The 21474-nt window shown below is 40.7% G+C and overlaps 1 protein-coding gene across 2 annotated transcripts in view; it reads right to left on the reverse strand.

Annotated features, from left to right (window-relative positions):
• The window catches only part of LOC110984747 (eukaryotic translation initiation factor 2-alpha kinase 1-like), a 38352-nt gene extending 19780 nt beyond the window's left edge, over window positions 1-18572 (reverse strand). Inside the window, exons 1-3 of one of the 2 annotated variants that reach the window (XM_087131979.1) lie at window positions 18471-18572; window positions 15937-16046; window positions 13525-13700 (exon numbers count right to left, since the gene is read on the reverse strand). In XM_087131979.1, coding sequence (XP_086988105.1) covers window positions 13525-13700; window positions 15937-15982 — 222 coding nt within the window. In that variant the 5' untranslated portion in view covers window positions 15983-16046; window positions 18471-18572. Of the gene's footprint in view, window positions 1-13524; window positions 13701-15936; window positions 16047-18229 lie in introns of both variants that reach the window. The other variant, XM_022245220.2, reaches the window with a different exon arrangement.
• Window positions 18573-21474: the final 2902 nt, after the last annotated feature.

The raw sequence follows: 21474 nt of genomic DNA on the forward strand, positions 1-21474 counted from the left end.
CAGTTCTGACGATAACTCGGCTCACGGATCGGGTAGGCCTCTCGTTGGAGGAGGGGACATTTCTATACAGATGGAACGAACGGCCGAAACCGCGGGACCGCTGACGATGTACGTGTTTTTGGTGATGGATTCTCAACTCACGGTGGAAGACGGAAACTTTAAGAGTTTGGTTTATTAAAATCAAATGAACGAGATGTTTAAAAATCCTCACTGCACCTTGATCGTGGGTAAGACGGGTAGCGGTAACACTCAGTGGATTTTAAATCTTTTAGAGACTGAATACCGTTTTACTTTTGAAGCCATCGTAATTATATGTCCGACGCTTTTTAAGAATAAAACTTATCTCGATAGGCCGTGGATATACACCGACGAAGGCGTTTACCTGTGTGATTTAGATCGGGAAAGACTAGAATTAAACGAGGCGATCGAACTTTATCAAAAAATATTTGACGGGGTGAACACGTTGTTTATCATCGACGATTGTGCCGCCGATCAGTTTATCAAGTACCGAAAGAAATCTAAGAGTAGCAATACTTGCGCTCTCAGTAAGATGGCTTTTAGCGGTCGACATTATCTTCATTCGTGTTGGCTTGTAACGCAAAAGTATAATTCGGTTTTAAAAGATTTTCGTGAGAATACGGCTTGGACTGCGATATTCCACTGTAAAGATAGATCGTCCTTTGATCAATGTCTAGACGAGAACGATGTAGTACCGGACGAAAAACGAGAGGAGATCAAAAGGCACCTATGGGAGGTTAAATTTAGTAAATTGGTATTAAATACCGAAGCACCGGTTCATTTCTTTGTTCAATAAAAATGAGATAATGTATGAACGAATGTAATCTAATTTAAATGGAAAGTAAAATTTGTAAAAGATGTCATAAGTTAAAATCGCTAGAAAGTTTTAAAGTTACGGATAGTGGTAAGCGTTGCTCAGGGTGTATTAGTTGTTACTCTGCAGCCAAAGTTTCTAATAATAGGCATAAATGCGAACATGAGAGACAAAAATCTCGTTGTAAAGAGTGTGGTGGAAACGGTATATGTGAACACGGGAGACATAGACATCAATGTAAAGAATGTAACGGAGCATTGATTTGCGAGCATGGGAAACGAAAATGTAGATGTAAAGAGTGTGGGGGTACATCGATTTGCGAGCATGGGGTACAAAAACGTTATTGCAAAATTTGTTAAGACCCAATCAAGGTAACGATTCGAGGTTGGATTCGCAACGCTCGACAATCAGATAAGAAATACGATCGATTTGATCCCGATCGTTTTATTGACACAGACTTTTGCCGCGGACTTATTGAGGACTACCCTCGTTGCTTTTACCCTGATTGCAAAGCTCAGATGCAATTCTTAGAAAACAAAGACGATCTTTGTACCATCGAACGATTAGATAATAAAATTGGTCACATTAAGTCTAACGTTGTTCTTTGTTGTTTAAAGTGTAATCGACTTAAAAAATCTAATAATCTCGAGATTGAATATTCACACCATTACTATAAAACTAGTTAAACTTAGTTGTCAATTATTTATCTTCTGCTTATGCTAGGCTATATAAGCTTAGCGTAAGCAAATTTTATTTTAGTTATAACAAATGATAGCCCTGCTAGAATACGTCCAGCTAGTTGTCCAGTTAGTTATAGCAGCTAACCTGACCTACTATACGATCGTATGAAAGCTAATTGGTTTTTGTTAGAACTTAGTTAGAACTTTCTTATAACTGGGCTACATCAGCCTGGTTATAAGTTTTTTTATTTTAGTTATAATTAAATGATAGTCCCGCTAGAATACATTCAGCTAGTTGCCCAGTTAGTTATAGCAGTCAACTTGACCTACTACACCTACAAGTACCTGTGCTTTAAACAAACGGTCAACAAATTTAAAACGTATATTATAAAATGGACGACATCAAAAGTATTCTCGCCGATTCAAAAAGCGAATCAAAAACAGAATCAACCTCAAACGTAAAAGATAGACTCTGTTCGATAGTTGCGTCAAGCGAAAGTAAGAAATACCTAGGTAAAGAATACTCGATCAAAGAGATCGAAGCTCTGTCACCCAAAGATCAAGAAAAGCTTTTTAATTTGTACGAAGTTAAATTTGGCAAAGAGATCGTTAAAACTCTAGGTAACTCGATCTTAAGTTTGTACTCTCGCTTACTAGGAATAGCTACCCCGATCAATATACTCGGGTTCAACGTCAACCTAACGTCCGAAGAAGCGCTGACTAAGGATTTAAACGACGACCCGATCATCAGTCAAACCATGGGACACCTACTCAGAGAGATCTGTTATAAATACGGGGTTTACCTATCCCCACTTACAGCAGCGTTGATTACAACAAAACATCTAGAATTCAACAAAAGTTCTCTTATTATAAAAGAGGATGTCAACAGAAACGAGCAACAACGAAGCGAACCCAACACCAGCGAACAACCAAATTCAGACGGTAACTAAAGCTAAAAATCCAAAGCGTGTAGAACAAGGTAAGAAGTTAGCCGAGCATAAAAAGATGAAGCAGCAGCTCGCCAAGATGAAATTAGCGAGCGAAGAGAGTAGCGAAGAGAGCAACCAAAAGAAAATTTATCAAACAGTTACAGCGAACAGAAACTTGATATTTTGTGGATTGGGTATCACTGGGGTTTTTCTCTATTTAATTTTGAAAAACAAGTCGAGCGCCCAACCTACTCGACAAGTTATTCAACCAAAACGAGAAGCGGAGCGAGAGATAATTCCTAACCAAGAACCAATTTTGGACATGGAATGAATTTAAAAGTTCTTTATATATAAATATGAGTTACGCTAAATCAATCGACGTAAACGGAATCGCCAATACGGTTCACCACGGTGCAGTCATTTCGGGGCTATCGCTCGGTTACGCCATGCTATCGAGCAAGCTTTTTAAAATTAAACCGCCGGACCTAAATAAGTTGTCTGCTGAAGACGCGTTGAAATTGACCGCGCTGTCTAGCGGTGCATTGGCTACCCAGGGTTGGTTGGTAGCACAGGGCATCCTGCCCGCGAGCCTGCCCACCGCTTAAAAAAATACAAAACGTATATTATAAAAGAAATGGCAGAAGGAGGATTCGATCCTGAGGAAATACCTCTCTTAGAAAATCAAGATCAAGAAATAAGCGATCAAAGCGAGAGCGACCAAGATTTTATTGAGAATGATCGACAAGAAACGTCCTTTATAGAAGGTGCAAATGAACCTGGATGGGACGATACCAACACTTCATTAACCGAAACAAAAGTGGGTAAGATGGTGATCGGTCCAAAATTGACGCCAACGCACAGAAAATTACCCTCGGGTGATCCTTTAGAACAAGGGAGAGCGGTATTAATAACTAATCCAATTGTAGAAGACTTTTACCGATATTTTAAGCTCGCCAGAAGAAAAGATGTACCATCAGTACTTCACTATGAAAGGTTTGATTACCGCAAAGGCAAAGGTTTATTTTACAAACGTGAAGGGCAATACGGTGATGTGCTATTAACCGACAAAAGAAATCCAGATGTTGTTGTCGGTCTTGACACAATCACCAAAAACGCCGAAGCTGCTGGATACACCGGAAGGGGTGAAGACACCATGTCAGCGCAAGATTTTATAAGATTCAAATTGGGATTTGGCAATTATGGAAGATCGGTGCAAAAAGCTGAATGAAAGTTAAAATCCATTCAACCCGAGAGCATTACAATGGAAGAGCTACCCCAAATATCAGACCAAGTCAGTGACATCGTAGAAGACCTCACCCAAGATAAGGGCATACAAACAGAAGGATTAAACTATAGAGAGCTCTTAGGATTAGACAAACAATTGCGAACGATTAGAGGACAGATACGATTAAACGAAGCTAAAATTACAGAAATTCAAGAAGAAATAAGTAGTCTCGAGACTTCTGAAGATTCGGATCGTTTACGTGAATTAAACGATCAACTCGAAGGACTACAAGCTCAAAGAGACATATTAAACGGCCAACTCAAAAGCCAAATATCGCGAGTTAAAGATTTAATTAATTACGCTTTACATTCGGATGACACCCTGGGTGATAAGATTCGAACGATATTTAGAGAACAAGGCGTCACGATCGTAAGCATTTTAACGGCTTTTAGTTTAGCCGTGAGTACCATCGTGAGTTGCATCGTAGCTAGCGTCAGAGCTGCCGGAGCGAGCACACCCGCACCTAAACCAACGCCAGCTCCTCCTTCCAAAGGTGGAATTACCGATTGGATCAAACGTCAACTGTGGAACCTGGCAAATGTATTAAAGAAACTCGGGTTGAAAGCTTTGGGCGCTTTGCCCGGGGTTATCGGTAGCATTTTGAGTTGGATTTTTAACGTGGCGAGTAAAGCGGTCGGATGGGTGGCAGAGCACGTGTGGACCTTGTTTGTAGGCTTGGGTGTTTTGATTTTGACGTACGTGCAAAGAAACAGGTAGATAAAAAAAGAGAGAATATTCCTTCCTAAATCTAGGAGGGAATAAATTTTTTTACGCCTTAATTCAAACCGTTTAAGTTAAAACCTTGTATAACGTAAAACCGATGACACCCACGGCAACGGCTCCGATGGTTAAGGACAGTTTCTCTTCGTTGTGCGCGTCTAAGGGTTTGCTTAAACTGGCTTTACAATTGGCTTCCTCGGTAATTCCTCTTCATTAAAATCACCTTTTAAACTCGCTCCGCTCGTTGCTCCACTCGCTCCGCTCACTTCGCTATTCAAACTCGGTACGTATCCAGTCTTCATATCCACAGTCGCGACTTGTAAATTATTGTTATAACCCTCAAACGTGCCGATGCGTAAGTCCATGTCCGAGGGCACCAGGTACAAACCCAGGGCAACTACGAAATTCAACGGCGTTTTTGCGTACTGTAGCGAATCTTGAAATTGGTCGATCGACTGTTCGAGATCGGGGTCCGAATTAATTAAAGATTCCACGATCGTAATAAATTGTCGTCGCGCGTCTAATCCGGTGCCGGTGGCCAAAACGCTGGTTTTGGTCTGCGCCTGTGCCCCGAGTAATGCGTAGACGTAAGCTCAAATTGATTCGTTTACCTTGGTGATTCCCACGTCCGTCAACCGAGACTTTTTAGGAACAAAATCCCACCAGGCCAAAGTAACCGCGTCCGACTGTGAAATCCAGGTGACCCTGTAGGTACTTGCGTGACCGGAGTCTTTAGGCGGTTTAGCCCATCCAAATCCCATGTAAGTAGATCCCGCGTATTTACCGTTGGTCACGTGTAAGTCGTGCGCGTCGTAGTTTTTACCCGGAACAGGTATATATCCATTGTCGTAATAATAAGCGGTGCCTAATCCGTTCGACAAAGTGTCTCTTGTTTGTTTATACGATTTATTCGGGTCTACTCCGTATAAAAGACACGTGTCCGTAAACTTCCGATGGTCGTAATTATTGTGTAACGCGTCAAATACGTCGTCGCTCGGAATGGGCATCACGCAGTCGTAAAATATTTTTCGTACGGTGTAATACACGTGAAAGTTAAATAAAGCCGAGACGTATGGATCGGGATCGGACAGTAGATCAAAACCCACACCGCAGGCCGTTGTCGCGCAATAGACCGCAAAATTAAATTAGTTTTGATAAAACGCCATCGGATATGAGTTCCACCTATTTACCACTTCGTCCGGGGTAACGGGTAGTAATTTATAAGGTGTCATATCCATGAGGTCTACAGTAAAAAAATTGTCTTTGTTGACTACAATTTTTAATTGATTAAAGTTGATTCCCATTTATTTTGAAAGACTATTAAAAAGGAGGGGCCGTTGGACAGACCAAGTTTTGATAAGCGGGCGGAGATTCTGGTTTCTCTTCATACTTAACCGACTTTGTTAAACTTATTCGCCAAGTTTTTTTCATGAGATCTTTTTTTAAACCGCCGCCCGTTCGTTGGCTGGCGCTTCTGCTTCTTCGTTGACTTGACGTTCAAATTCTTCTTTTGTGCTCGCTTTAGTTTCTTCCAATTTTGTAGACGTATGCGATCTGATCTTTTCTTTCATCTCGTTAAACTTTTTCAGCTCGGATAAAATAAGGACAAATTCTTCCTGGGATATGTCACCGTCTTCAATCGCGTGAGATACGTATTCCTCGATGGTGTTTAATTTAGCGTCTGCCAAAATTCGAATTTGGTCGTGTTTTTTAGTTTTGTGGGTGAGTCTATGGGAGGAATATTTCAATATTGCGTAAGCGCCAAACGCACCGGTAGCGACGCCTTCCATCACAAGTCCAACAGGCCCGGTGATCACTCCCAAAATGGCGGGAATGCCGACGGCTGCCGATGCGGCTCCAATCGCTTCCACGCCATACTCCACGTATCCGAGCGCGGTTAAAAGTCGTTTGATCTTTTTGTAGCAAGCTTCCCTCGCGTCGCGTTCTCTTTGGATTTGGGATTTAATTTCTTCGATCTTTCTGAGTCTGTAAACTTTTGTTTCCGCTTGTTCAGCCGAGTTTAAAGTCAAATCCGGGTATATCATCTTATTACTTTTATAATTACGCGTTTTAAAAAATGTCTAACTCGATTGAAATTCCATCGCCTTTGTTGTCTCCTCGCTTGTTTTTTAAAGAAAAGGTCAACTCGTCTATGTTCCTGTTGATTAACCGCTTGGGTGTTTTATCTGTATGATCGGCATCTAAAAGGCTAAACATGTCCGAAGATTTACCGTTATAAAAGTTAATACCGGTATTTAATTGTTCGCAATGAATAAACGCGAGTTTCAAGGGGTTTAAATCGTACTTGCCTTCGTAAATAACGTTGGGTAAAAGATTAACCTTTGGCAGATCTAATAAATTGGCCAGTTGCTTATTCAGCTGCAACTTGAGATTTGGATCCGTAATGGCCAAAGTGACCCTCTTTGACTTTTCGTGAACTTTAAAACTCACACCCGGAATGGCATTAAACAAAAAGTCAAACCAATCCACATTATAAAATCCGGGTGGTATTTCAATGGTTCCTTTTTTACCCTCGGGTATTGCTCGAGAATTTTGACCGCTAAGCCGATCAAGAATGGATTGCCTATATCCCGTGAGATGAAGTATTTTTGTAACGCCTTTTAGTAATTGGTTTTTGGTCCCGTTTGGGAGGGGGAGTCGGTTCTGGGGGTTTGGGTGAAGTTGGTTCGGGTGGAGTCGGTTCTAGGGGAGACGGTTCGGGTGGAGTCGGTTCTAGGGGAGTAGGTTCTGGAGGTTCGGGTGGTGGTGGAATGGGTTCAGGAAATTCTAGAAAGGGAGGATTTGGCTCGGGGAACGGTGGCATAACGTTATTTCTCAACAAATGGGCAACAATTCTTCTAATTTCACGTTCAGCTTGTATTATTTGCTCCCATTCGGCCAATTTTTTGCGATAAAATCGGTCGAAATAATAGTTTCCTCCTCTCCTAATTTCTTCTCTGTATCTCCTCATAATGGTGTACATACTGCTAATTCTTCCATTTTCCGCTCTAAGCGTCGAGTCAAAATGGCCGTCTTCATCTGCGTCTAAAAGTAATCTAATGGTTCTTTCTCGACTTCGTGCCATTGTAGGGCTATAACTGCCAGCCCTAGCGTCTAAGCGCGTATCCCACTCGATCTCGGCAGATTTTGTTACGTTAAAATACTCAGCCTCCAACTGTATATTCTTCGCTCGAATTACCTTGGCACCTTTTGTATTATCGATCTCGTGTTTCAATTTAAAGGTCTGCGGGTTTTCGGTCAAGTGAAAAGTGTGGGTCTCCATTTTATTATATACCCGCTTTTAAAAAAATGTCTAACTCGATTAAAATTTTGCCGATGTTATTCAAGAGCTCGCCTTTATCGTTTTTAACAGAAAAAGTCAATTCACTGATGTTTCTGTATATTAACTTTTTAGGCGTTTTACAGTGATTACAGGTGCTAGGCTCGGTAGCTGTCACGTCCAGCAAGTCTAAAGACTGCCCGTTATAAAAATTGTAAAATGTATTTAATGGTTTGCAATGAATAAACGCAAGTTTCAATGGGTTCAAATCGTACTTGCCTTCGTAAATGACGTTGGGTAAAAATTTTGGGTAAGTTTAATAGCTTGGACACTTCTTTATTTAGTCGCAACTTGAGATTGGGGTCCGTAATGGCCAAAGTGACCCGTTTAGATTCCGAGTGAACCTTAAAAGAAACGCCCGGTATCAAGTTTAACAAAAAGTGAAACCAGTCCATGCTATAATAACCGGGGGGTACCACGATGCTTCCTCTTTGACCCTCGGGTAATGGTTCGGATGAGCTTCGCGAATGAAGTCTGTCGTATATAGGTCCAGTTAGCCCCGTCAAAAACAGTCTTTTAGTTAATTCTCTTCTGGGTCTCCTGGGGGAGTTGGTGGTGGTGGTAGGTCGAGTTGGTGGATTCCCGTCGTAGATTTCATCTAAAGCTTGTCTTTGCCCCTCGAGCAGTGAAGCTGATTTGATTTTTTATCGTCGATATCAAAAGCTAAACGAACTCGCGTTTCTGATGGTTGTCTTTGGTTTAACTGATCTTCTAAAGTTGCGATTTCTTGGTTTAGCTGCTCAATTTCACAAGCGATGATTCTGATTTCTTCCGCTAACTCTTTTATTTGCTTGGATCAATCTGTTTTTAGCTGTTTGTACTAATTCTGGATTGGGAGATGCGTCCGTTCTTTCCTCTGAGGGTATTTCGGGCGGTCGTTCGCCAAGTACCCCCGCTGGCCTACCGTCCAAGTTTGTATCCCACTCAATTTCAGTGGCGTTTGTTACGTTAAAATATCCAGCTTCAAACTGAATATTCTTTACTCAGATGACCTTGTCGCCTTTGGTGTTGTTGATCTCGTTTTTCAATCTAAACGTCTGCTCGCTCTCGGTCAAGTAAAACGTGTGAGTCTCCATTTTATTATATACGTTTTATACGTCTTGTTTGGCGAGGTTAAACTTCTCCATAGCGTTTTCCCAGTGTTTATCCGAGACTTGAAAAAGGTCTTTCACTTTAGATTCGGTTTCCCCAGTTGTGTCTTGATAACACACCGCGATTAAAGCCTTCAACGGTTTACCTCTAGAGATCTTACCGTTTAAAATTTGGTTTAACTTATATTCTATTTCGCCCGCTTCGCCGTTTTTAAAACAAATGTTGTACTTCTGCAACGTTTTTCTCGATTTTGGTGGCTTGGGTTTCCTCCAAATGCGATGACCCACCCAAAAATTTGACCACAATTTTAACACGCATATCTTTCATCTATTTCAAATATTTGGTGGTTACAAGGTGGTCTCGGTTGACTTTGTTTTTGAGATCCCGCTATGTGTACTTCCTTTAGATTCAGCAAGTGGCAAAGTTCCGCATCAGTCATTGTATATAAGGGTTTATTTATTTAAAGTAAAAAAAAAATTAACCCCGGGATAACCGAGGTTAAATTTTGACTTTCACTAACTTTTCTTTAATCAAACGCTTCCAAAAGATAAGGTTCCTCTTTAACAGTGAGCATCGCCGACGGTACTCGATACCTAACACTAGCTCCACAAGAAAGTGAACCATGGGCACCATAATAAATATCTTTAGGAGAGATCAAAGAGATCGCCTGGCATTTTTTGTTTGTAAAAAGAGCGCGATCGATTTCTTTAAACAATTTATCTACCAAAGGAGCACCATAGTCGATCTTAACATACATCCTACTTTTATCGGTATAAGCCGGTTTAACTAAGCAATTGATCTTATCGGGTATGTCGTCTAGTTTTTGAGACAACTTAAAAGAGTTACGCGTAATCATGGGTAGATTTTTCAGCATCTTATCTGTTAATTTTTCAAAATAATTATAAACTTCTTCATTTACACGTAATAGCAACGATTCGGTCTCGGGAGACACTTGATAACAAATTTGATTTTGACCAGTAGGTTCCTTAGTACCATATTTATAAGCTGGGTTGACTCCGTAACAAGGGTCTTCGAGCCTAATCAACAGTCGTTTGTTTTGTCCATCGTGGTGATAAGCGATCTTAGAAGAATACTTTGTTGGTCTTAAAATGACTAAATTTTCAGAGTCAAAGGGGCCATAGGTAATTTTTGGGTTTTTGTTGGCGGCATTTAGACGTTCGTGGTCATTTGAGACGATACATATTTGAGTTGACATGTTCTATTTATAATTAGGTTTCTAAAATTTTTCTCATTTTTATTCGGGCGGGATTTCTACGTCAGCGTCATATTTAATAATTGATCCAATTTTATACAAGTCTGCGTCGAGTTTAGTCGATAAATCGGGCAGTGACTCGTTCTCTCGCGCGTGCCTCGGCTTTTTATGCTTGCCGTCTACGAGCACCACGTGATCCATTCCTTCCAACTCAACACAATTTACGCAGCAGGTGCAATAGGTACAACTAAAACATTCAATACAATGAGCACACTCGTAACAGTCCTCGCAACTGTCCAAGGCATTTGAATTTCTGCAGTCGTATGAATTAAAACAAGCCACGCATTTTCTACATCTACCGCAATCGTCGCTGGTGGAGCAGTCCTTACATCTGACGCAGTCTTGACATTCATGACAATTGTGGCATTCTTTACAATCGATGCATTTGCGTAAACTTTTGGAATTTAAACAACGAAAGCAATCGTACGAATCTATCAAGTCGATCGAATTTCTCGTGTCTTTGCAAAAATAACAATTCACGTTTGTAGTTTTATCTACCATTTATTTTTATGTAATTTTATTATTGTTTGTTTATTTATTTTTTATCATTTTTTATGACGGGCAAGTCTCGACTTGTTTGTGAGTGATTGCAAGTCACGAGTTGTTTCCAGCTGGGGTCAAAAGTTCAAGGTCTGTGAAGTAGAAATCCCCGGCGCAAGTCACGAGTTGTTTACAGCGAGCAAAGCGAGCGGCGCCGGGGTCAAAAGGTGAGCGAGCGTAGCAAGCGGTGCGTGTGATGGGTGAAAGGGGGAGGAAAAGGCGTGTGGTCCAGAACTGTCCCTGTCCTACTACTCCGTAGATCAGTGGGGCCAGTCTTCTTCAACAGGAACCAAGACCTACCAAGGTCTCAGATTGGCACAGGAAGCACTCTGTCATACAGTCAAATCTGCCCTCAAAGGAAATGGTAAAAGTGTTTGTTACAGGCAGGTGGTCTCGCTATACAGGTAGTGGTACATGTTTATGAAAAAAATGTCAGTCAAATCTACATTGTGTTTTTCCTTCTGTCCCAAATGAAGTGACTCTGTTTTTGTTATTTTCTTAAATGGCATATTTATTTTATTCATGTAGGTGTAAATGCTTGTTTATATTTTGTATATTTTAAAAATTATTTTTAATTATTTTTCTTACACTAAACGGTGGAATCAAAAGATCGGGAGGGGGTGCCGGGTACTGAGTCATTTTATTTAAAAACACTTTGTTTATTATAAATGTGACAATTAGCTACGTTGGCGCAGCGCACCACGACAAGGACTCTTTCACTCAGTGCAATATAAATTATGTTGACCTTGAAAGAGCTGTTTGGTTTGTTGTTGGCTCTGAAAAGAACTGTTGGGTTTGGTGTGGCCTTTTTGGAGCAACAGGGTTCAGTTTAACTTTTCTGAAGAAGTCCTGAAGTGATGACTGGCTGACTCACTTTTCTGCTTCAAGATGTTCTGAATCTGCGTTTGCCACCGCTCTACAACGATGGCCTAGGCCTAATCCCTCGCATTAAACGATCACACTCATGGTGCAGTAGCTTATCTTCTCTTCATGCATCCAGATCACTTCCACTTTCATTCCCAGTGAAAGTTAATTCCAGAAAATTTTCCAAGGTTTCAGGCTTGAAGGATTCAGAACCATGTTCTCTCCTTTTTCAAACCAGCGATGTTGAAACAAAATTGTGCAAAATGGCAAAATGATAGAGAATGACGTGCAATGAAACCAAGCATGCGCACGACTTACACCTCATGAGGTCAGCCCAGAGTTCTAAAAAGTCAAATTTTACTTCGCCGATTGAAAATTCAAATGAAACCAAAAGAAATTGTAAAAATATATATTAAAAAATGTTTCATTTTCTCAAAAGCCACTGATCTGCTTTTGAACATAAAAATTTAGTTCATTGCCATTTCAAATGATGTCATGTTTGAATGAGACTCTTCAGAGGTCAGGGGTCATGCATAGTATACATGCTCGAAGAATGCTCGAGATCGATCCCGTGTTCAGGTGATGCGTGTATGTGTGTGCATGCATGGCACCCGCATTTGGTTGGACTATTAACAAGCAGCTGTCATGTACAGATTTTAGCACCTGTGCAAACGAAAAAAATGGACAGAGGCTGGTCGCCTTGTGCAGTGGGTCCTTCTACACAGTATGTAAACAACAGTTTTTCAATGGGAGGATTTGGAAATGGTTGTTAATGACAGGTAAACATGGTGCACAGGTGGTCGCTCAGGCAGCTTTGAATGTACATGCACACGTAGGAGTGCTTGCATGAGCTCAAAGTAGAACTGTTTAAGAATTTCTCTCTTGCAGTTGGCAAGATTCCCATAAGTTCTAGCTCAATATTTGGGGGAGTGTGCTCGGCTTGTGATCCAGAATTACAGTTGTCATGCAAACCTCTCCAATGACAAGTAAAGCTAGGAGACTCCAGAAACTGCAGACGGTGTCGTGTGGTTACTCAAGAGTCAGGGAACATCGTCCATATGCACTGGTTCTTGCATGCTTGCAATCTCAGCACAATATCTGAGCCACCATACTGTAGGTATTACCTGATCTACAATACCAGGTCTCTTACAGTGAGTCTTTACACACAGTTTGTAAACAACCATTTTTTAGATGGGAGGATTTGGAAATGGTCGTTAATGACAGATAAACGTTGTGCACAGGTGGTCGCTCAGGCACATGCAAATCAGTGTGATTGTGAAGTGTGCTGGCCCAGCAGAACGCTGTTGCTATTCTTTGCTACGTAATAAATGTACACTCCTTCACACATCACAAATATAGATTCTATCAGGAGAATTAGCCATGTCCAAATTACTTGGCAGCGGCCTGAATCACACACACATTTTTGGTAGCGGCTGCGGCCAGATCCCATAGTGTTGTGTTTGATTTCAAGCCACAGCCAAGTGATTCAGAAAGGGTAAAGGCCTGTACATACATGTACTTCACAGGAAAGCAAACAAAAGTTTACACAGATTTGTGACATAAGTTCAAATATTCGTGCTGTGAATTTGCAAAAGTTCAACACATTTCAACTCGAGTGCAATTTCGCTGCACATCTTTTGTGACGTCAATTTTGTTTTGCTTTTGCATTCGCCTGATGTGAGTGAACTGGCCTGTACTCTCTATCTGGTTCGCAAGTGTGACGTCACTTCATTTTAAACTACACCCATTGCACATGCAAATCACATGGGGTTACATTATTACATGCATTGATCGCTGTTAACATGGAACCATGGAACTGGAAGTTTGCGCGCAACTTCAGCAATTGTCCAATGGGAGCCTGCAAATCGTGGTGCGTCCGCCTTTGTGATGAAATCACTTACGAACCAGATTTTCAAGAAAAGTGTACATTGAAACCACAACCCCCGAAAAATCAGCTGCTCCCCCTTACATTCATTTTGTTCATCTCCTGGCAGATCAAGTGGAACATCTTATCCACCTTCTTGGAGTCCTCCTCTCGTGCCGAGCATAGCTGATGCAGCAGTGACAATGTAATCCCATAATGCACCATGCTTTTGGGGTCCATCAGGGCCCCAGCATTGGCATTCGAGGTGTGCAGCTCATCCTCTGTGAAAGAAAAACAAACACAGTCAACATGACTCCAAATCTTTCACATCACCTGCAAACCAATCTCGATCAAGTAAATCTCCCCCATGCTGTATTTGCACAAACAATTCCGCGTAGCAGCCGCTCCAATGTCCCATTTCCAAAACCAAACAAAAAGAGCACAAAACTAAAGAAAACAAATCTGTATTTCAGTAACAGTTTTAACCACTTCATGCCCGGGGCAGTTATCAATGTTGATGATGCTGGGATGGGATAATTATCATTTTTTCTGTTTTCAAAATTCTTTAAAAATTCCTTTCTTTATTTGCTGGACACTTACACCCACATGAAGGACTGTCTGGTTTCTACTCTAATCTAACAGACAACATCTATTGACGCTGAAGTATGTCAGCCAGGCCTGCCTCCTTGTAAAGAGTCCAGATTTTGCTCACTGATTTTGTTCACAAAACTGACACAGTGTACTGCTGATTTCTTTTAAATAGGGGCCAGATTAGAGTGCAGCGGTACTGTGTGGCTCATCGGTGCCGTGGTAGAGCGCTTTTGTGCCCAGTGGTAATCTGCTCGTGCTAAATCCCCAAAACCGTGGTATACTGTTTCAAAACAAGGCTGGATTATCTCCACTCTTGGGAGTGAAACAAATTGCTAATGCCCAGCAGCCTGATCTTTTGTTACAAGGCCCAGTTCCCTTTGTCCGAGTTCGGAGATGCCAGCCACATATATAAAGAATATGTGTCCGGTACCAGAGACCCCGGCGGTAAGTGGTTAAGCACATCAATTTTTACAACTACATGTAACCTTACATTTTCATGGAATCTGTTTTAAAAAAAAATAATAAAACCCTGACGACACCCCACAAAAAACCCTCAAAGGGCAACACTCCACAAAAGCACAGGCACGTACCTGTATGTGATAAGGCCAAAACATTAGCTCTACTTCTGATTGTGCCTTTCAAAAATAAGGTTGGTAGGTTGGAAATGCCGTTTTGGTTCAATGCTTAGTGCTGATTGGATGAGAATAAAAGCTACATGTACCAAAAACTGAAATGAAAAGTAATAAAAACTTGCACCAATTAATGTAAAAATATCTACAGTCAACAGTTCTTAACTGCTTAAGAACAATGGACAATTCCCATCACTATGCACAATGCTAGTCAGGTAATCATGATGGGAAACTACATGTACAAGCAATGTCCTTATATTGCTTGGTAAGTGTGCATGATGCATGGGGGGTGATAAACCTCATCTTGTGGAAACAAGCTCCCTTCAAGTACAAGCAATACAACCTCAAATAAGATTCATAAACAATTAAAATACATGCACAGACCAGAGATCAGGCCCTGTGAAATAACTTGCAGAAATCTTGCAACACCGATGCTTTTTTTTATGTGCAGCTGTAGAAATGCTTTCGTGTAGAGTGTAGTGTAATAACACTACATGTACATGTACATGTATTTTCATGTGATGCAAGATACATGTATGGGGCGGAGAGAAACCCCCACTTTTGTGTTGGTCATTGTTCGATCGGTATCTCAGGAATTCTTTACAGACTTCTAGGGGGGATGTATAACAATAGTCTAGATTGTGTATAGGGATTGGACATGGGGGGGTACCCATCTGCCCCATATCGTGCACAGTATCGCATTTCCATCATGCCTTCTTTGGCAATGGCAGAAACCAGTGCTTCAAGGCACTGAGCATTGCTGTCTTGTGTTTTAACTACTGCAATTGTGAAACGCGAAGGGACTTCTTAAAAACACCTCTCAGCAACTTTTTTTTCGAGTTGCTGATAGGTGGTTTGTGATGACAGAGAAGACAACAGGATCTTTTTTTACAATTTTTCTAAATTCTAATTTACCAATAGAAATTTTAGGGTTGCGCTGAAAAGCTAGGGTTGGTCGAGAAACTAGAAGCAGAACTATTTTTTATTGGGTCTTATATAAATGTACATGTACAGGTACCTACATGTATGTATACATGTATGTACAGGTGCTTTTAACACAACAAAGGGAGGCGTGAGTAGTATAACAAACAAATTTGGCCTTGGGGACAGGCTGGGGATCCTTCAAGCTGTTGGGACCTTGCACTCTGAAGGCAAGTCAGATGGACAAGTGATGCAAAGTAATGCATCTGACAGGGTTGCCCGGCGATACACTACATAATACCCTGGAGGGTGATTGATACGTGGAAAAAGGGGAAATACATGTACGGTGCGTGTGGGCAAAACATGGCAAGCTCACCATCATTGTCATCAAAGTCGCTTATTGAAGAGATTTCTGATGCCATTGTGCTGTCCAGCCTTCATGTGCAACATACACTGTCACATTAGGTGGCACCCATGAAAGCAGGTCTGTATGAAATGAAAGACATTTTAGAGCTACAAAGAGAAAAAACATGCTGCGGGTACCAGACCCATGTTACACAAGGCTACGGAACCATCACCAATAATGTGCATGCATCAGATCTTGCTGTCTATAGAAATAATATTAAAAAGGATAAATTCTCGCTACATGTAGCCACTGAAGTGCCTTGGTGGTCTGGTGGACCGGTGGTACACAGACCTGCAGGCCATGGGCTCCATCCCTTGTTGGGTAAATCTTTAGCTTTCTTTCACTAATTTTTCCCTGCGGTGATCCATTAGCCACCTAAAAGGGACAAAATGTCAAACTGAGCAGTTAAACTATTGAGATGTTCACTTTACAAACACTTAAATTTTTCAAATTTTTTCCCCTCTCATTATCCATTTCACTTGAAAAAAATTGAACCTGTGTATCATGATTGTCACTGCGTGTTCTACAGATGCTGCTTGACAACTGTGCACAAACCCTATTAGACCGGTCTGAAAGATTGCTCTCTAAGCAAATAGCTTAGTATTTTCATGCCTAAATTTGACTTTTTGGGACATTTCTTTGCTTTCAAGGAGGTAATACATGTACATGTAGGTCACTGCATGTTAGTGATGCTCATTATACAGAACTCTTTTCTGGAATTCTTTCCTTACTCAGCTTTTTTTAACCAACAACCTTTACTTAACATTTACTTTAGTTTTATCTATTCCCCTTTTGCACATACATGTATATATGCAAAAATATAATTCATTGTACATGTATGTACATGTACAGTGTACATAGAATATTTAGAGAGACAGAAAAAGAACAAAGAATAAAATGGAGTTAACACAGTGACAGCAGAGACAGTGATGCAGGAGACCCACAAAATAACAAAGCTTGTCGAGTATGGGTCCCTTTAACAACAAAAAACAATGAGACACATACACATATAAAAGATCCAAACAACTCTGTAGCAACATAGAGGTGTAAAAATGACCAAGGCTCACAACATGTACAAATGATATTGTTTAAAGTAATGCATGAGCCAACATAGATGCATGCTAAATGTAATACAGGTAAAACAAGGTAAAGAAATAAACTAAATAATTTATGCCAATTAAATTGACAATATACTAAGGCCAACAGATCCCTGAGCATAAATAGCTAAGAAACACAAACAATTCACATGCAGCAATGGACCACAAAGTATAGCATGACAATAACATGACTAGAGGGCTTGATGGTAATTGTTAAATGTGGGGAAAAAGAGAAACTATATCAAACTACAGATTTAGGCAAAGCTCAATAGATTAATGATGTTATTTGGGAATGGTCAAACAAATAAAATACATGCAATGATAGACCTCCTGTGAATGACGTCACATTAGAGGACTTTTTTTTTTCTTCCTCTAAGATAGGCTCGAGTAATTCCTTTCAAACTTTAAAGTGCATTCATTGTAGTTAAATTGAACGCCGTGGCTACTGTTACGGCAGCCGTAACGCATCTCCCATTTTCTATCGTTACGGCACTGCAACTACGCAAGCACGCCAACTTAGTGCTGATTTCGGACTTTATTTCCCTTAAAAAAAAATCCTCTAAAGCCTCCGATGAGAAAAGAAAAAAGATTCCTTCTTAGGCCAACACATTTAGGGACCAACCAAAAAAGAAATCACGGTATAAAACATGAAATTTAGGTGAAAAGAAATAAAATGGTCCAGTGTGGATTCGAACTCCCACACCTGTGGTTCAAAACCTTCCACCTTAACCACTCACCCACAACTCATTCAGCAATCCAGGTAATTTTAAAATTATATAAATCGTCGTGATGATCAGCTACATCATCGCACTTGCGCAGTTTAGTGCCGTAACGATAGAACAATGAGAGATGCATTACGGCTACCGTAACAATAGCCACTTCGTAAATTAAAATAGTAAAGAATAGACTCTGCCCTATGGAAAGGGTCTATTAAGGGAATTGATATGGGTAAAAAATCCTGAAAAGCAAATGAAAGAACAACTTTTTACCAACCTTCCCCTCCCCCACATGCCACACACACAGAAAAAACCTAAACAAAACAATCGGCAAACACCTGAAAGCATTCTGACATTTTGTAGTGCCAAACCCACATGTTTGTTCTTATGCCTCTCCAGCTTCCACATCCTAATAGTAATATCATGGAGGTAGGAAGGGACTAGGCCTACCTCCATGGTAATATCCACAAGCTCCGCACCCAATCTAGGGGATTTTCCAACTTGAGCAAGTCATGAAAAATAATGAACGTGACTCTGCCGCGCTGTGCAGCATTGCTTAGCATGAAGTAAACAACATGAACGAGAGCCTGTCACGCCTGTTCACAAAATGACTGTTTTCTGATCACTGGCGTGAATACTGCAAGTTTTCAAAAGTTGCTACGACTGGCATTATCTCATGAGTTTTTCTTACACGAAGTTACATCAACTCAGCAGCAGGGGCCAGCATGAGCAGCATCCACATCTGCAACCAGTCCTGCATGTTCACAAGCTGCAGCGAAGCAATTTCTCGAAATAAACACCCGTGTTGCGTCATCGGCAAGGTGTATTCATTTATTATCTATATCCTAAAGTTGCTTTATCTTGAATATCAAAATTAAAATTTGAATAACATAAAGAATTAATTTTCTAAAACAATCTATTTTAAACTGCTTACAATTAAGAAAAATATATTACGAATTAAATTTTAGAGAAGATATTTTCTGAATTTCATGAATAGATCTAAATAGTCGACTTTCCAATGACATCAAAGATGGCTGCGCCCAGGGGAAGTCCGGTAATTGACAAGGAGAAAAAATATGACCGTCAGCTAAGGTAGCATTAAGAGCTTTAACTTAGTATTGTTATTTTTCTAATAATAGCAACGTATTTGGGGTTACGAGGAATATTGATTTGAATAAAGTCTCCACTTGTTAGATAGAGCTTCGTTGCCTGACATGCCTGACGACATGATGTACACGTACATGTACCTAGGCTAGTATGAGTCGGAGGGTGATGATCACCTAGGCATAGTCCCAGGCTGGACTCCCTCTGTATCATTGGCCCTTCAACCAAAAATATGGAGACTCCACAAAAGGGCTTTTGAAGTTGTATGAAATCCTTTTGTCGTGTATGGATCACTCACAACATCAAGTTAATCAAACCACCGATGTATTACTTTGGGCGATTTCCAGTTTGTAGAATTTAAATCTGTGAAATTTTGGTTTCGATTTGGGCTATTCCTTTTCTACAGTGATTCACTCCTGATTGTCATCTGATGCCAAACTCAGTCTGGATCTGTAAAAATGTCAGAAGGTTTCTGGTTTGCAGTTCTAAGTAATTGGAAAGCACCCATGATTGTGGGTACCAACATGGTACCAATGGCATGCTACATACACGTGTACAGCATGGATATGTTCCATCACAGTTGTACAAGTTTAACCATTGTTGCATGTTGCCTGCGTTGTAGGGGTCCATGGTAATTTGTACACCCGAGGGGACAAATGGCACTTGAGGCAAAGCCGAGGGTGTACAAAACCCATGGACCCTGTCACTGAAGGAATTGGTTTGTTATACACGGCCATAGATTTCATTGCAACAATCTTATGCTAGATACATGTAAATATTAAAAAAACACTTTGACAAATTGATATACCCGGCAAGATATGGGACCAAAAAAACTTGAGTGGTATGTGTGTAGACTACATACACGGCTACACGAATTGGACTGAAGAAGCGCCCTCAAGCGCGTGTGTAAGTTAATGATCCGAACGTCTACCAGTCCCTAGCCCTGACGTTACATAATGAGAAACGTCTAAACGTGCGCATGCACATGAACACGGTAAAGAAAATTCTACACGCATCTACGCTGTACAAGAAAAGTCTACACGCATCTACCCTGTACAAGAAAAGTCTACACGCATCTACCCTGTACAAGAAAAAAGTCTACACGCATCTACCCTGTACAAGAAAAAAGTCTACACGCATCTACCCTGTACAAGAAAAGTCTACACGCATCTACCCTGTACAAGAAAAGTCTACACGCATCTACCCTGTACAATAAAAAAGTCTACACGCATCTACCCTGTACAAGAAAAGTCTACACGCATCTACCCTGTACAAGAAAAGTCTACACGCATCTACCCTGTACAATAAAAAGTCTACACGCATCTACGCTGTACAAGAAAAGTCTACACGCATCTACCCTGTACAATAAAAAGTCTACACGCATCTACCCTGTACAAGAAAAGTCTACACGCATCTACCCTGTACAAGAAAAGTCTACACGCATCTACCCTGTACAAGAAAAGTCTACACGCATCTACCCTGTACAAGAAAAGTCTACACGCATCTACGCTGTACAAGAAAAGTCTACACGCATCTACCCTGTACAAGAAAAGTCTACACGCATCTACCCTGTACAAGAAAAGTCTACACGCATCTACCCTGTACAATAAAAAGTCTACACGCATCTACCCTGTACAAGAAAAGTCTACACGCATCTACCCTGTACAATAAAAGTCTACACGCATCTACCCTGTACAATAAAAAGTCTACACGCATCTACCCTGTACAATAAAAAGTCTACACGCATCTACCCTTTACAAGAAAAGTCTACACGCATCTACCCTGTACAATAAAAAAGTCTACACGCATCTACCCTTTACAAGAAAAGTCTACACGCATCTACCCTTTACAAGAAAAGTCTACACGCATCTACCCTTTACAAGAAAAGTCTACACGCATCTACCCTGTACAATAAAAAAGTCTACACGCATCTACCCTTTACAAGAAAAGTCTACACGCATCTACCCTGTACAAGAAAAGTCTACACGCATCTACCCTGTACAAGAAAAAAGTCTACACGCATCTACCCTGTACAAGAACAGTTCTTTGCGCATCTGCCGTCACCGGCAGCCATCTCCCCTACTTATAATTAAAAGGTACAATACAAGCCGACAGACATAAAAGCAGTTGGTACTACGTACAGTTTTGGAGAGTTTAGGGATTGTTTCCTTCACACAATCGAGTATGGGCAGACCGTCATCATTGTTTAAATGTGCCTCGTGAATCGGGGCAAAGTTTTGCAAACCTACCACAGGTACCGTCTCAGGGATACTCTGGTTCCGTTCTTATCCACTAAATAGTGTATTGGCATCTCCTACATAACTGAGGAAAAGCTTGTCCTAATTCAGGAGGTATAGCAAGTGTCTTACTAGTGTATAATTCCAATTGCTGGGTTCACATGAATCGAACTCATTGTACCCGATTTTATTCAACTTACTTAATTTGCAAAAGGCTTATTAGTTGAAACAGTGTCCATGTACGCACATGTGTACATGTGCATACATATGCTTGTTACTCGCTATTAATTCCACACTGAAGACAATGTTTCTCTTTCCAATCCATTTATTTCCATACAGTATTTGGATCAGTAA

This window comes from Acanthaster planci, unplaced genomic scaffold (genome assembly GCF_054643075.1).
Source record: "Acanthaster planci isolate LZ-2023a unplaced genomic scaffold, COTS_SCS Contig44, whole genome shotgun sequence".
Taxonomy (NCBI): domain Eukaryota; kingdom Metazoa; phylum Echinodermata; class Asteroidea; order Valvatida; family Acanthasteridae; genus Acanthaster; species Acanthaster planci.